This window comes from Ranitomeya imitator, chromosome 3 (assembly GCF_032444005.1).
Source record: "Ranitomeya imitator isolate aRanImi1 chromosome 3, aRanImi1.pri, whole genome shotgun sequence".
Lineage (NCBI taxonomy): Eukaryota > Metazoa > Chordata > Amphibia > Anura > Dendrobatidae > Ranitomeya > Ranitomeya imitator.
The window spans coordinates 575,005,944-575,022,906 of record NC_091284.1 but is presented as its reverse complement, the minus strand read 5'-3'; the positions used below and the strand labels follow the sequence as shown (position 1 = coordinate 575,022,906).

General features: G+C 41.8%; 1 protein-coding gene across 3 annotated transcripts in view; it reads left to right on the top strand.

The window, feature by feature from the left end:
• Positions 1-16,963, top strand: part of TMTC4 (transmembrane O-mannosyltransferase targeting cadherins 4) — a 253,025-nt gene that overhangs the window by 122,978 nt on the left and 113,084 nt on the right. For 2 of the 3 annotated variants that reach the window (XM_069757974.1, XM_069757976.1), the window contains 3 exons: positions 3,481-3,595; positions 6,761-6,873; positions 7,345-7,414. In XM_069757974.1, coding sequence (XP_069614075.1) covers positions 3,481-3,595; positions 6,761-6,873; positions 7,345-7,414 — 298 coding nt within the window. Of the gene's footprint in view, positions 1-3,480; positions 3,596-6,760; positions 6,874-7,344; positions 7,415-9,368; positions 12,030-16,963 lie in introns of those variants that run through there. The other variant, XM_069757975.1, reaches the window with a different exon arrangement.

Here is a 16,963-nt window from a genome sequence, read left to right as displayed (position 1 = left end):
CCAATATACTACGTGACTGGGCAATATACTACGTGGCTCTGTGCTGTATACTACGTGACTGGGCAGTATACTACGTGGCTCTGTGCTGTATACTATGTGGCTCTGTGGTGTATACTACATGGCTCTGTGGTGTATACTACGTGGCTCTGTGGTGTATACTACGTGGCTCTGTGCTGAATACTACGTGGCTCTGTGCTGAATACTACGTGGCTCTGGGCAGTATACTACGTGGCTCTGTGCTGTATACTACATGGCTCTGCGTAGCTGGGCAATATACTATGTGACTGGGCAATATACTACGTGAACTACGTGCGTGGGCAATATACTACGTGGCTGGGCAATATACTACGTGGCTGGGCAATATACTACGTGGCTGGGCAATATACTACGTGGCTGGGCAATATACTACGTGGCTGGGCAATATACTACGTGGCTGGGCAATATACTATGTAGCTGGGCAATATACTACGTGACTGGGCAATATACTAGGTGGCTGGGCAATATACTACGTGGCTGGGCAATATACTACGTGGCTGGGCAATATACTACGTGGACATACATATTCTAGAATACCCGATGCGTTAGAATCGGGCCACCATCTAGTGTATTATAAACAGTTTAGTCTATTCAATGCAGTTTTTAAAAACTGATAAACAAGAAGCAACTGCAATATGGAAAAAAACAGTCGGTTTTACACGAGTGTGATCGTAGACACAGATGTGTGAATGTAGCCTTATGGAGATTGTTGAAAAGGGCTTATCTGGCATCTGCGCGATTTGATGTAGCCCAGAACTCCATAGACGCCTTATCCCTAGTTATCTGTATTGTATATGTGCAATGATCCACAACTTCCTTCTCTATTGTTAGTGGAAGATTAACACTGTGTTCTTGCTACTGATAAACCATATTTCTATTACCTAGAATTCATTTCATGCATCATTACATCGCTTGTGGTTTAATCTATTTACAATCCTACTTGGTTGGGTATTTCTAAGTATTATTTCAAATTCGCATTACTTTATAAAGAAAAGAAGCTAAAGTCGGAACAGGAAATTTAGATTGAAAGGATTAATTCTCCTGATTAGGACTTGCCTGTTGTTAATTTTTTATTGAGGGTAACTGAACACTTGATACCCCATCCAAAGTTCATTGTGAAGTGCAAAAGTTTATCAATTAATCGCATTAATTCCAGTAGTTGCAAAAGTTTTGCTACAACAGCAGGAATAATGGAACAAAGAGCAGAACTTTACTGCTTTTCAGTTTTACATTTCCAGCTCCAGTACAACTCATGTTAATCATTTATGGCTACGTGAAAGAAAACATTACACCAAGGTGTTAGAAACCTCTCTTGAAATTCTACTTGACACCCCTACATGTTGGAAGAATATACAGTGGCTTGCAGTAGTATTCACCCCCTTGACATTTTATAGTGTTTTATCTCACAACCTGTATTTTCAGTTTTTCTTTTTTTTGAGGGTTTGCCTCAGTTTATTTAAAGAACATGACTACAACTGTAACCATTTGCTTTTCATTTTATTGTGAAGCAAACAACAAATAGGACAAAATAACTGAAAACTTCAGTGTTCATAACTATTCATCGCCCTAAAGCCAGTATTTTGTAGAGCCTCCTTTTGCAGCAATTACAGCTGTAAGTCGCTTTGGATAAGTCGCTCTCAGGTTTCCACATCTGGCTATTGGAATTGTTACCCATTCCACAAGGCAAAACTGCTCCAGCCTGTTAGATGGTTTCCTCTGATGGACCACCATCTTCAAGTCTGACCACAGATTCTAAATTGAATAAAGGTCTGGGCTTTGACTAGGCCACTTATTTACACATTTCCCCTTAAACCACTCAAGTGTTGCTTTAGCAGTATTCTTTGAGTCATTGCCTTGTCAGAAGGTGAACATCTGTCACAATCTCAAATCACTGACAGACTGAAACAGGTTTTGCTCAATAATTTCCCTGTATTTCACAACATTCATCTTCCACTCAACTCAAACTATTTTCCCTGTCCCTGCTGCCCAAAACCATCCTACAGCATGATGCTCTCACCACTATGTTTTACTGTGGAGATGGTGTTCTTGGGGTGATGAGCTGTGTTGGTTTGGCGCCAGACATAGGGTTTACCTTGCTGGCAAAAAAGTTCAATTTTGATTTCATCTGACCACCGCATCTTTCTCCATACATTTGGGGAGTCGCCCATATACCTTTTGTCAAAATCAAAATGAGCCTTACAATTTTTGTGGGAAGTAAAAACTTTTTTTCTGCCTACTCTTCCATAAAGGCCACCTCTATTGAGTGTATGGCTTATTCTGGTCATATGGACAGATATTCCAGTTTCTGCTTGGGAACTTTGCAGCTCCTTCAGGGTTACGTTTTGTCTCTGTGCTACCTCTGTGATTAATGCCCTCCTTGTCCGGGCTGAAAGTTTTGGAGAGTGGCCCTCTCTTGGCAGGTTTGTTGTGGTACCATGTTATTTCCATTTGATGATAATGGATTTGATTTGGTGTTCTGGGTATCATCAGAGATTAGAATTTTGTATTACTTTTCAACAACTTTGTCCCTGACTTGTTTAGAGATCTGTTTGGTCTTTGTGGTGTTGTTAAGTTAGTAGTGCCTCTTGTTTAATGGTGTTGCAGCTTCTGTGGCCTTTCAGAAAAGGTGTGTATATACTGACAGACCATGTGACACTAAGATTGCACACAGGTGGGCTTCCCTTCAATAAGCACGTGACTTATGAAGGAAATTGCTTGCACCAGAATTTTTTAGGGCCTTCATAGCAAAATGGGTGAATACATATGCACATGCAAATTTTTAGTAGTTTAATCCCATAAATGTAATTTATGCCTTTATATTTCTCACTTCACTTCACCAACTTAGACTATTTAGTGCTAATGCATTACACACAAATCGGATTACAAAAATATTTAAACACAGGTTGTAATGTACCAAAATAGGTAAAAAGCCATGGGGGTGAATACTTTCACAAGTCACTGTAGGTTGTACATTGGGGGTACAATATCAGGTTAATAGCTATATGTTCAAGTAAGACTAAAATTGAGAAAAAAAGGTCACCAGGTCAAAAATGCATAAGCTCTTTAAAATAAAGTTCAGTAGACCACTATTTCTGGTTCTCAAAGCAAACAAGACAGCAAAAATTTGAAAGGCGGACAAAAACAATTGCGTTTAAAGTTTATATAAGAAATGTGTTCTCTAGGAGTATATTGATGAACTCTATATCAGCATCGGATTTGGAGCACCGAAATTCGCTAAATCAATCAGAACAGTTCTTACGACGATGCACGTTCTTAGTAGATAAAACGTCTCCTCACACGAAAACAACTTAGTTCAGTCTTTATAGACTCCAAATATAATGGCTACACAGACATACCAAATAATAACATGGGCACAGAAAAGTTTTTCTGTGCTGTTAGGTTTTCAAGATATATATTCTACTTTTTTTTCCTTTTTGATTTTAGTATGCAGATTTAAACAGACATATGGATGCACTCAATGCCTGGAGAAATGCCACATTTTTGAAGCCACAGCACAGTTTAGCCTGGAATAACATGATCATACTGCTTGATAATACAGGTATGCAATTCCATTAGTCCAGATTATGCCTGAGTAATAGAATGCTAGAAAGCTTATAAGTATTTCTATAATGCATCAGTTGATCTTGCATAGTAGTTTGTCTTACATTGTGGACTTGATTTAATCTCTTATTTAGATCTCACCTTATGATATTGTTGAGTGCTTGAGTTCCTTAGTCATTAGTGAAAACCTGGTAAGTATCCACAACTTCCGGTTCTGATCCTAGGGCCATAAATAAGCGTGTCTTATCATTATTTTACTGTGTGCAAGAATATTTGGAGGGAAACAGTCAGCTGATTCATGCTGCTAAAATCACAGCTCGAAGCTTGGCAAAAATAGAAGATCTGTGCGGGGACCATAGGGCTTGGATCTTGCTATGTAAACTCATTAAAGGGACTCTGTCAGCACATTATGACTGCTCTAAGCCCCACCAGTCGGTGCTTCACAGCAGGGCCAATTATTTATATACAGCTTCCCACCTGCTAGTTTTCCCTCAATCTCCACCTCACACTTTTTTTTGGGGGATTGACAGCTCTGGCTTCATAGGGCCAGAGAAGGGAGGAGATAGATGGAAACCAAGCAGAAGGGAAGATGTAGGTAAATGATTGGCCCACCAGCTCCTGTACTTTAAAGATCTTTGGTGAACTCAGTGATTTTTTTCTCACGGTGCTGAGGTTACCGCAGTTCAGCCCGGCTGGGAACACGGCCTGAGTGAGGTCACCGCTAGTCACTGAGGCTGAGCTCGCAGCAGCTCATTCATCAGTGGTTCTTAGCCTAGACGGTCGCATCTTGGCACCGTCCAGGTTCAAAACTATTAATCTTCCAGACATGTATTACGGCATGGAACAGAACATCAGACAGGTGAGGGATATTGTTTTTTTATTTTTGTTTTATTACAGGAGACAAGGTATTCAATGGAATGGGCTTTTAGGTGAGTATATCTGTGTTTATTTTTAAATAAAAATAGAAAAGTGTGTTTTGTTTTGATTTCAAATAAAATACTTTATACTTGCTGTGATTAGTAATGGAGAGGTGTCTTGTAGTCGCTCAAATATGAACCTCACTTGCCACTACAGGGCAAGTGGGAAGAGGCAGGCAAAGCGCCAGAATTGGCACATTTAATAGATATGCCTTTTCTGGACTGCTGTGGGCTGCTATTTTAAGGCTGGTAGGTGGGTTAATATCCATGGCCCCTTACCAGCCTGAGAATACTAGCACCCAGCTGTCTACTTTAGCAAGGCTGGTTGTTAAAAGTGGGGGAATGCCACTGTTTTTTTTTTTATTATTATTTATTTAAAAATACAGCGTGGGACCCCTCTATTCTTGATAACGAGCCTTGCTGATGCTGACAGCTGAGGGTTGCGGCCCCCAGCTGTGAGTTTTGCCTGGCTGGTTAACAAAAATACAGGGGAACTCATGCCGTTTTTTTTATTTATTTATAGCGCGGGCATCGGGTGATGGATACTCCCATCAGCCACCGCCTGCTATCACGATCATTAGCGGCAACAGGTGTTGGTTGATGGGAGTAATAGTCCCATCAGCCGTTGTGTGCTGTCTCTGTTATCAGTTGAATATAACTGTTCTCATTCTTCCCTGATTGCGCTGATCGTCGGCAGAGCAGGGGAGAATGATGAGAGCAGTCTTCCGCATTTGGCGCCGGGAAACAGCGCTAATTGTACCACTGCTTGTCAGGTGCCAGTGCGTGTCACACGGATGACATCTGTGTGTCATCCATGTGCACTTGTGAGTGACATTTTGCAACCCGTGCTGCAGTTAAAAAACAGACATAGCTTATTTTGCCCACAGATACACGGTCCATGGACACACACACTTGCACAGATCCATTCACTTGAATAGGTCTACTTGTATGTTTCCGATACATGTGAAAACTGTTACTACCCAGTTCACACTGACGTCTGAAAGAGGCCTAAAAGTTGAGTGCAGTGTTCAGCATTGGTTATATCACAACAGTTCAATTAAGAATCAGCGTAGGGTTTATTAATTTAATTTACTGATTGCCGTGAGGCAAATAGACCCTAAATAAAGATTCTGTGATGCTAAAATATAACTTTTATTTTAAAAATTTAATAAATTATGCTATTTAAATTCACAGTGTCTGTATTGGCTATTAGATAGTTGTCCTAGCTGCTATTTATTTTCTTTTTATAGCCTTTTTTAGAATCGTGTTTTTTGTGATATTCAAGGGGAGACAATTTGCTTTTAAAATATAACTTCAGTCACTATTGGTACTCGCGTACAAAATAGTGGTGTGCGGCCACACTATGCCAAGAATTATTGAACAGAACAATATGAAGGTAGTGTCCCAGGATTTACAGACATGATATCCCCATGAATGAAGACAACCAGATTAGCCATACATTAACATGGCAATCATTCCAATAATTCAAAATCAGTGGCAGCCTGGTTAGTTTTATAACAGGTAGTGGATAGAAACCAATTATTAGAATCTTGATTGAGAGGGGAAGAATCTAATAGTATCACGATTCTAATAAGGCTATAAAAAGAAAATGAATAGCAGCTAGGACAACTGTCTAATGACCAATACAGACACTGTGATTTTAAATAGCACAATTTATTAATTTTGAAAATAAGTTATATTCTTTAGTTAGGGTCTATTTGCCTCACGGCAGTCTGTAAATTACAGTGTTCAGCATTGTAGCCCAGGTGGAGCTTGCCACTGTCACTTTATTCTAATGGGGATAAAGGTTCCGATTCTAGTAGTGATGAGCGAGCGTTCTCTGATAAGCGAGCACACTCGTGTGCTAATAGAGTATTTTTAGTGTGCTTGAATACTGTGTTCAAGTTGCCGTGGCTGCATGACTCGGTCCTGTCGGACAGCCGCATCACATGCAGGGATTGCCTGTTCGCTAAGGCAAAGACACTCTTAGCACACGAGCGTGCTCGGATAACACCTTATCAGAGCACGCTCGCTCATCAATAGTTTCTACCGATCAGTACAGGTACCAACACATAGATGATGACTTGTTGTAACTGGATAATCCCTTTAATAACTAATTGTATTAATATAGAATTTAATTTTGCACTTTTCCTGAACACAGAATATATGCATTTCCAAATATTTACTTGTTATATGTTGTGTTGAAATCTGTTTTGACAGTTATTTTTCTTTTCTCCTATGATTAGGCAATCTAGCTCAAGCAGAAGCTATAGGAAAAGAAGCCTTAAAACTATTACCACATGATCATTCAATTACATTTTCACTAGCCAATGTGCTTGGAAAGGCACAAAAATACAAGGTTGGTCTGTGATCATATGCCTTAATTTTTAATGCATTCTACAGGCATAACTTTACTAATGGCTCCTGTAGTCCTTTAGTACATTTAGTCCATAAGGTGTGTTTTACGTGTTCTTTTATGTTATCAGTCGGAAGTCTTTACAGTAGATTTCATACCATAATATCGCTTGTCTGACATTTTGGCCACATGAGGGCAGTGTTCTTTTGTTGTCTGTTGGGTAAGGTTCCATTGCTAGTATGGACTGAGTAGTAAATGCAGATAATTACATAAATGCTTGTTCAGCATAGTGCACTTTGTGTTGGGATGAGAATTTGATACATTATATTGGTTCTGATAAATAAAGCGGATATAAATTATAAAATAAAAGTGAAAGCATATTCAGACTCTCCTTTATGAATAATGCACGTATATATATATATATATATATTTTTTTTTTTCTAACTGTACAGGCTTTGTATTGTTTTATTCTAGGAGTCTGAAGGTTTGTTCCTCAGAGCCATTGAAGCTAACCCCTCGTCTGCAAGTTATCACGGCAATTTGGGTAAGAGCTTTTTCTGAGTCCATCATTTACATTTTAAATCTGAATAAACTGTCACACTGTCGACACATATACTGCGAGATATTTTTCCTATTGATGGAGTGGAAAATTAATTATCAAACAATGTCAAGAATGAAAAGTCAAAAGGCATATGTTTAACAGTCCATTCTCACTGTGTAGTAATTGAAAAGGGTAAAATCAATTTCAATCAAAAATCCGTCGGCACAAAAGGCCCACCTATCGGAGAGAAGCCATTCCATTATGAGGAGATGACTGTTAGCACTGTAAAGGCCTCCTTGTGCAGACTCTTTGTTTAGGAGCCGCATGAATAGAATTAAAAAATGGAAAGAGCCCCTCTGAGGCCTGCTCTTTCTTATAGCACAATCCTGTCAAAGTTTTCAGGGCACGCTGAGTTGAAAGGCAGCAGCATTGTGGAGCAAGTGGACATGGCTAAACACAGATGCTCCTTGGGTCAATCATGATATTTTTTTTTGGAGCTGTTGATGAGATGATTAGCTCCACTTATTACATATTTCCTGTATTATTAGGTGGCAGATTATACAGAAGCCCTATATTGCTAAAAGGGCACTGAGTTCATATTCTATATTATTCCTCCACTTATGAGAATTTTCTATTGTTATACATTTTACTGTCATAGTTTTGTTTATTTCTTCGTTAATTATTAACATTTCCCTTAGAAGTTCTGATAACATAGAACATCCAGCAATGAATTGTCCAGATTAGGTAGAGGCTAAAGGTCAGTATATCCCGATAAGTATCAGATTTCTTAGAGAAGCCAGTGATGAGGCCGCTTAGTGCAAATCCTTTTTGTAACAGGGAGTATTTATTTCTGAGACTTCATATACTATGTGTATAGAGAGATTATATGCAAATGCTGTGCACCTATCCAGGTAGAATGAGCTCAGGTCTCTTGAGGCTTAGACTGTAACAGACAGGAGGAGAGGAGCGGACTACAGATCAGCCGTGCAGCTGTGTTTGAATAGCACTCTTAATTGAAGCCATCGAGCTCAGCAGTCTATGTAGTACATCTCATTAGGCTACATACACACTGCGCTTCTCAGCATTCATCATAGCTTCACTTCCACATTGTACCGGGGAGTTTGACGAACACGGATCGTGCTACAAAAATAAAATGAGGCCATATGTATTCTGTCAGGAAACCACACAAATAAAAACCTTATTCGCACGTACCTTTTTTCCACTCAATTTTTGGGGAGCTAAAAAGCAAATTGAAATGTTTTCTGCATATAATTTTTCCAATTTTAGACCTGCGATGTATTTTTATTTTCATAAGCAAAATGTCAATTCTTTCAGGATTTTACACAATTTTTTTTGCCATCTGAGCAACAGAAAAAAAAAACCTAAAAAATTCACAGAAACAGGATCCATTGTAATGTGTAATTGCTTCTTTTTTGTGTGAAAACTGTTGGCATTTTCATTTTTCCTCTGTGAAGATACCCTTAGACAGAGTTCACACGGGCTTTGACGGGTGCACATTATTTTCACATTTCCGTTTTTGTTTTTATTCCCAATTTGCCTTTATTATTCTTAAAACATTTGAAAATACAATACCTTAAATATTTTATGGCAACAAAATAAACGAATGGCTCACATAATGTCAACTGTGCATTTTAATCCCGTAATTTTTAAAATCTGTTTCTAAGAACAATTTGCAATTTATGGTTCGGCCGTTTCCGTCACTGCTGTAGTCTTTGAATGGGGCAGCAGAGCACATACTTGATTACTGCTGCAGTCATTTAGATGAGGGAGCACAGTTTCCCATCTTACTGATTTGTGGGTATCCCAGCGGCTAGATCTCCACAAATCATACAGTGAATAAGGGATAAATGTTAAAGGCAAGACTACCCATTCAAGGAGTAAGTGTGCCATTTCATCAGAGTTTTGTATTCACTATTATAACCTGTATGTATTTCAGCCGTGCTTTACCATCGATGGGGGCGTCTTGATTTAGCCAAGAAATACTATGAAATTTCCATGAAGTTAGATCCATCTGCCTCTGGGACTAAGGAGAACTACAATTTGCTGAAACGAAAGCTGGAGCAGCAGGCAAACAAGAGGCAAATGTAACCAGTCTATAGAGCATACCAGATCTCTACACAAATTGGATGTACATCTCCTGCCTCTTTATGCAGAAAAAAAGTCCTTAGAAAATGTACAATAATGGAGATTTTCCAGATGTAGATAGGAACATTTGTAAGGTGGCCCCCACATTACTTTTCCTATTTATTAATAAGGGGTCAGGATGAGCGCAGAGCCGTGAAGGTCTTGTCCTGATGAGCCCTCCTGTATATTCTGTATATTGTGCACCTCTTTATATCTTTTTACGTCAATGTTTTACACCAGTCTGGACTGTTCGCTGCTACACTCTGGTAGATGTAGAACACAACTGAACAGATTTCTTATTGTATTATTTATTTCTTTTGTATTATATGCTGCATGTATCATTATGGTTTTTCTATTTTTCCCTAAGAACACTTTTTTCAGGAGAATTTTTAACCAGCTTTAATTTGTGTGTTGCAAAGTCTATATATCCCATGCACCCAGCCTTACCTTGTGTGATGTGGAAGTTAATTATGTATTTATTTAGGCATGCAACCACCTTGCACAGGTCAAGTATAAATGTGTGATGGCACTGGAAAAATAAAAAACATTTCTTATGAGCTATGCATATAACCCAGGACACATACAGTACTGTAAACCTTGCCTTGTTTCTGTTAAGTTTTCAGAGTTCTCATTAACTTTTAGGCTCTCTACATATACATATTTTGTCCTCAATTCATCATCATTTCTATATTTTGTTTGCACTAGCATATTTTGCCCCATATTCATAAAAATGGCACACAAAGGGGTAGATTTATCAGAGCTGCCTAATTCTTAGTGCAAACTTAAAGGGACCCTGTCATCAGTTTTCGCCGATATAAGTTACGGCCATCACCTTCCAGGGCTGATATTCAGCATTCTATAATGCTGTATATCTGCCCCCAACCCGACCTGGAAGAGAAGATAAATAACTTTTATTATACTCATCTGCTGGGTGGTCCGGTCCATGGGGTGTCCCTGGTCCAGTGCCGGCGCCTCCCATCTCCATTCGATGCCGTCCTCCTTCTTGCAGGGCCTCTGACCTATCCTGGCACCTGTGCAATGCATTACTTTGCTCTGCCCACAACAGGGCAGAGGATTTTGGCTGAGCAGGAGCGCGACACTAAGCAAGCAGGAGGGTGGCTTCGCATGACAATGGGTGGCGCCGAACCAGCATCAGTGATAGCCCTCGGACCGGAGCACCCAGGTGAGTATAAAAAAAGTAATTTTTCTTCTCTTCCAGGTTGGGTTGGGGGCACATATACAGCATTATAGAATACCATATATCAGCCCTGAAAAGTGATAGCCGTATCTTATATCGGCAAAAACTGATGACAGGATCCCTTTTAAAATGCTACAAAGGTTCATGCTGTTTACAAATCTGTCTAATTTTCAGTCTGTGAAGTCTAGTACTGTCTAGTCTACAGTTATTTCACCTGTTTGTTGGCTTACTTTGTGCCAGAAATGTGCACCACATTAGACCACACATCCTAGTTGGGCAAGTCTTAAAAAGTGTCTAAATCACACAAAAAATGGTGCAAGTCATACATTATAGTGGTTTGTTTTTTTTTGCAAATAGTGCTAGTATTCTGGCATATTTAGTTTGATAAATATACCAAACTGTTTGAATTTGCCACAAATGCAAAGATAATTGCACAAATATTTTACTGTGCTTTAAAACTATTAGACTTTATACTCCACCTGTACAATTTTGTGACATTTCAAAAGATTAATTAGCCCAAAAATATCTGAATAATGAAAATCAATCCCACAATATTGAGGAGACAAAACATGAGGACTGAAAAACTAGCTTAAAAATGGAGCAAAATCTATAATTTGGTGCAAACATAAAAATGCCTATAAACCAAACTGTTACTCTAAAAGATGTTTGTTTTAAGCCATTGCTTAGTGCCACCCTACAGAATTGGTGATCCAGCTGGATCTCTATACTTGTGTAGTAGCCCCAGTCTATTACTGACTGTAGTAGAGAATGGTTGGCTGTGCATATTGATTCATACACAAGCACTGGTTATGTCTCAGACATCAAACAATAGTGATAGGTAATTTAAATTGTCATCACTGTCTTCTTTGGGGCTCAGTGTCTGTATAGCGCTGCGGAACTTGTTGGATTGATATTATTACACTTCCTTATATAGCACCAAGTCCTTTTTCAAAAGAGAGTTGTGGTTTGTCCTGGTCTTCATTAAAAAAAAAATATCTTTACTACAAAGCCAATTCCTTACCATATTTGGATACAAAAGCTAGTCTTATTGTTTGTTCAGATGTTTTAACTTTATAACTGCACCATGAACCTTAACATTTTATGGATAGGGGGTTGAGCTGTACACACCTGTATGGGTGCACGTTAAACATTGTGTGAATTTTGTGGTTTGTCATACTCATATTGTTACATATGATTTATCATTAGACTGTTACTATTTTCCATCTGTCGTTGTACTTAAAAAAAAAAATAAAATATGGAATTGTTTGAGCATTATTTTCTGAGGAGATAATTCTGGGAACTACAAAACTGCTCCACCTGTAATAGTTTACTAGGATTGTATTCTTATTAGTGTTGAGCCACCTCCCTAGTGTTTGAGTTCGGTTCGTCGAACTGGGATGTGTTCGACAAACACCGTCGAACTCCATTGAAACCAATGGCAGGCAAACACACACATACAAACACATAGAAAATACCTTAAAAGGTTTCCAAAAGCTGCCAAACTGCTCAGAAGACACAACAAACACATGGAAAAATCACAACTACATATAGTCATGCGAAAAGAATAGAGGTGGAGGAGTAAAAGGAGGAGGAGACACAGATATAGGCATGTCATGCCCTTCTAAAATAAAGAAAGGCTGGAGTAAAAATCTAAAATCACCCTACCAACACCCAGACGTCGTGACAAAAAAAATTTAAAAAAGAAATATCTTTAGGTAGAATGGCGGCGGGTCCATTCAGAACACTTTCCTTAGAAGACGTAGTGGTAACCCCCGTTGGGAGTTGTGCCAAAAAAGGAACCCAATGCATTCAGACCAATCCACCATTTGTCATATCCAAGGGGCAGGTCTGTAAATGACAATATCGACGCGGAACCAAGTACAGTACTATGTACTGTACCTCCTTTGACGAGGCAATCAGGCGGGTCAAGAAGTTGGGAAGGGGCACCCTAATGGCCAAAACAGACATTGAGGGGGCGTTCCGGTTACTACCTGTGCCTCCGAATAGTGTCCTCCCATTGGGCTGCTTCTGTGAAGGAGCATACTACATAGATCGCTGTTTGCCCATGGGGTGCTCCATATCCTGCTCACTATTTGAGGCGTTTAGTTGCTTCCTCGAATGTGTCGTCATGGACATTTGTAAGGCGGCACATATCCATTACCTCGACGACTTCTTATGTCTGAGCCCAAAAGATTCACCACAGTGTGAATACACACGGTAATCCACCTGTGAGAAGGAGAGAGCTGGAGGGAGAGTGGACACCCCAGAGCCGAGGGGTTAGATTCAGAAAAGAAGACGACGGTGTAGCTTGCTTCATGGGTGGGGTACTCTGCTGAGTAGCACCAAATTCTACTAGGCCCAAAAGGATTTCCTGGGCTAGATGCCGTTACAAAAAAGTACTTAGGTAAACAGGCGGTGGGTGGCTGGGCTACTCTGCTGACTAGCAGACACTGAAGCTTTGGAGCAGACCTCTGAATCCCAGGCCATAGTATGAGTAAACAACTCTGCAGACGACCCCACCCACCTGGAATTGATGATGGCAACGTCATGTAAAACACAGCAAGGGGACTAAATAAAGAGTCTCCATTTTTTCCAAAAATTCGGCCACAGACACCACTTAAGTGGCATCAATTTCGCCAGTTTTTTTTTTGAAACGGTTGGTGAGGTGATTTTCAAAAATCATCAAGCTTTTAGTCTCCCCAAGAAGACACAGGGGTAGAAAAGTCCATGCAGATCCAGGATTTGTTTATCTTGATGAACGTTAGTCTGTCTACATTGTCACTGGTCAGCACACCACCAGCAGCGCTGAACACACGTTCAGAGAGAACACTGGCTGCGGGGCACGACAAGATCTCCAAGGTGTGAGTGACAAGCTCAGGACATTTTTCAAGATTGGAAGCCCAAAATGAGCAAGGGTCCAGTTCCACAGTCATGGCATCGATGTTAACTTGGAGATACTCTTGTACCATCCTCTCTAGGTGTTGGCTGTACGTCAGACTTTGTGGCCTTGCAAAGGATGGTCTAAAAAAATCTTGAAACGATTGGAAAAACTTGCTGTTACAACCAGATACGATGTTACTGTTACGGTTTGAGTGATGACTCGATAGTCCCACGGTTGGCAATTTAGAACTCAGAGATTCACTACGTACACCACTGGTCTTTTGTGGAAAAGCAGATGTTAGATTCTGTAACAGTCTCTGCTGATACTCCTGCATGCGTGAATCCCTTTCTATGGCAGGAATTATTTCGCCAAATTTACTTTTCTACCGGGGATATAAGAGTGTGGCAACCCAGTAGTCGGCATTACTTCGGGTTCTGACAATCCGAGGGTCATGTTGCAGGTAGTGCAGCAAGAAGGCACTCATGTGTCTTGCACATCCAGGAGGACCAAGTCCTTGTCTTGGTGGTGGCGAGGTGAGAATCATGCTTCCTTCCTCTGCCCTCTCCCCACAACCTCGCACAACAGAAATTTGATGAAGGTCTCCCTCATCTGATGAGTCTTCCATGCCCAGCGCCAGTTCGTCCTCCACTTTTTCCTCGCCTCCTGCACCTTCCTCAACAGTTTTGCTGCTACCATGCGCCCTCGGTAATCCCTCTCCCCCAGCCTCCAATGCCAACCGCCATGGTGCTGCCAACCGTCTGGACCTTGGAGATATCCCTTCCGCATACGACTCCTCCTGTTCCTCTTCCTCCTCTTGTTCCACCACCTGACTCCGAATACTGTTTAAGGTGTGCTCCAGCATGTAAATCACCGGAATGGTCATGCTGATAATGGCATCGTCCGCACTAAACATCTTCGTTGCTATTTCAAAACTGTGCAGAAGGGTGCATAGGTCCCTGATCTGAGACCACTCCTGCAGCGTGATTTGCCCCACCTCTGGATCTCGTTGGCCCAGGCTATACATCATAACGTATTGCACCAGGGCTTGTCGGTGCTGTCACGTGCAGAGTTGAATTCCACCGTGTGGGCACATCGCATTTCAGCCGGTGAACTGGCAGGCCCAACGACTTCTGTAGAGATGCAAGTCGTCGAGCTGCGGGATGCGCACGGCAGAAGTGAGCACACAGCGACTGCCCTCTGCAGAAGCCCATCTAGTCCGGGATAGTGGGATAAAAATTGCTGGAAAACCACGTTCAAAACGTGAGCCATACAAGGCACGTGTGTGTGACATTGCCCTGGCGAAGGGCCGCACCCAGGTTTGCAGCATTGTCGCACACAGCCTTCCCTGGCTGCAGGCTGAGTGGAGACAACCATTCATGGAACTCGGTCTCCAGAGCTGACTACAACTCCAGCTGTGTGACTCACATTTCCCAGACATGTCAATGTAAACACTGCCTGATGCCGTTGAGCCCTGGTGACAGCATAGTAAGGAGGTGTGCAGGATTCCTTCTGCGCAGTTAGAATGCGGGTGGCATTACCAGACAGGCTTTGGGTGCAGGTGGACCGAGAGGAGGTTGTGGAGGCAGAAGCAGTGGAGGAACTTCTAGATACAGAGGATCGACGAGCAACTCGTGGGGATGGCAAGACTTCGACAGCAGCCCCTTCTCCTGATGTCGCCATAGTTACCCAGTGCCCAGTCACCGACATGTAATGCCCCTGTCCATGTCTACTCGTCCAAGTGTCTGTGGTGAAATGCACCCTGTCACACACAAGGAAGCGGTGATGATGTGTGCGACATACTGGTGTAGCGCAGGCACAGCTTTTTTTGAGAAGTAGTGGCGACTGGGCATCTGGTACTGGGGCACTGCGACGGACATAAAGTCTCGAAAATCCTCTGTGTCCACCAGGCGGAAAGGCAGCATTTCTGTAGCCAACAGCTTGCTGATGGTGAAATTCAACCTCTTAGCTTTGTCATGGCTAGGAGGAAATGGTCTTTTACTTGTCCACATCTGAGGGACTGAGGGCTGGCTGCCATGCTTAGACGGAGTTGAGTAAGGTGTCCCCGGCAAACTGCTGGTCTGTGAGGAAGGTGCAGGCGGAGATGTTATGTTGCCTTGATCAAAATGTGGTGTTGATGTCGGAGAGCGCTCAACACCAGCAGGTGTTTCCACTTGCAAATGTCCTGATGACCTGCCAATCACACTGGCTGTTGCGGATAAAGAGGTGGAAGGTCTGCGTCCAAAACCATGTGCGACTGCTGTCCCCACAGTCACAGAGGATGAAGAGGACGCGGATGCACTTGATGGGGCAGACGGTGGTTATGCCTCATCCATGTGACAGTTCATGCATGAAGTACTCAAGCTAGTCATTTTTTGGCCTCTACTGAGATTTTGTTGACAAAACTTAGACAACATGAGTTGGGTTATCCTTTGCGATGTCAAAAAATGCCCAGACTATGCAAGGCTTAGAGCCCGTGCGACCTGAAGAGCCACCACGACTTCTGCTCAGAGGCACATTTGGGGTTGAGGATGCAGTTGTTGACGTGCTTCCAGTACTCCGTCTCTGTCCAGGAAGGCGCAATGTAACCTCGTCGTCAGACTCGTCACTAGCATCCTCCTCTGCTGACCTTATGGACTGGCGGACTGTGGGTTGACAGTAAGTGGGGTCTCCAACCTCATCATCATCATTCTGTGTGTTCTCACACCCGTAGTCCTCAGAGCCAACCTCTTCCTGCCCTGACCAAAAAGTCAAGTTTTCGTTGCAATCAGGTATCTCAGTCTTATCATCATCTTCCTCATTGTCTCCACCAACAGGAGTTACAGTTTGGGAACGAGGGTCTACATTATGCTAAGAACCTTCTTCATCTGGGCCTGGATCTGACTCAAAGATTCTGGGCATCAGTGCAGATCATTTCCTCGTCTGGATTCACAGAAGCTCTGGAGCAGACCTCTGATTCCCAGGCTATAGTATGTGTAAACAGCTGTACAGACTCAACCATGTGTGTTACCCCATGCTCAGACGGGTGGCTGGAGACTTGGGAGCTGTGAGGAAGCAAGTGTGATTGGAGTGACAACTCTGAGGACTGGAGTAGTTGTGATGTTGAAGTTGACATGGAGGAGAGCCCACTTGAACGAGCACTTGATATCCATTCAAGCACCTGCTGTTTTTGTGCCTCATCTGGAATTTTTGGCAATGCTCGTAGCGATGGTCATAAGAAAGGGATCATAGATTGTCCACGAAAAGAAGTAGACATCTTACTTTGGCTGGAAGATGGTCTTTCTTCTGCAGATGTTACTGTTGCTTTACCACCTACCCCACGGACACAACC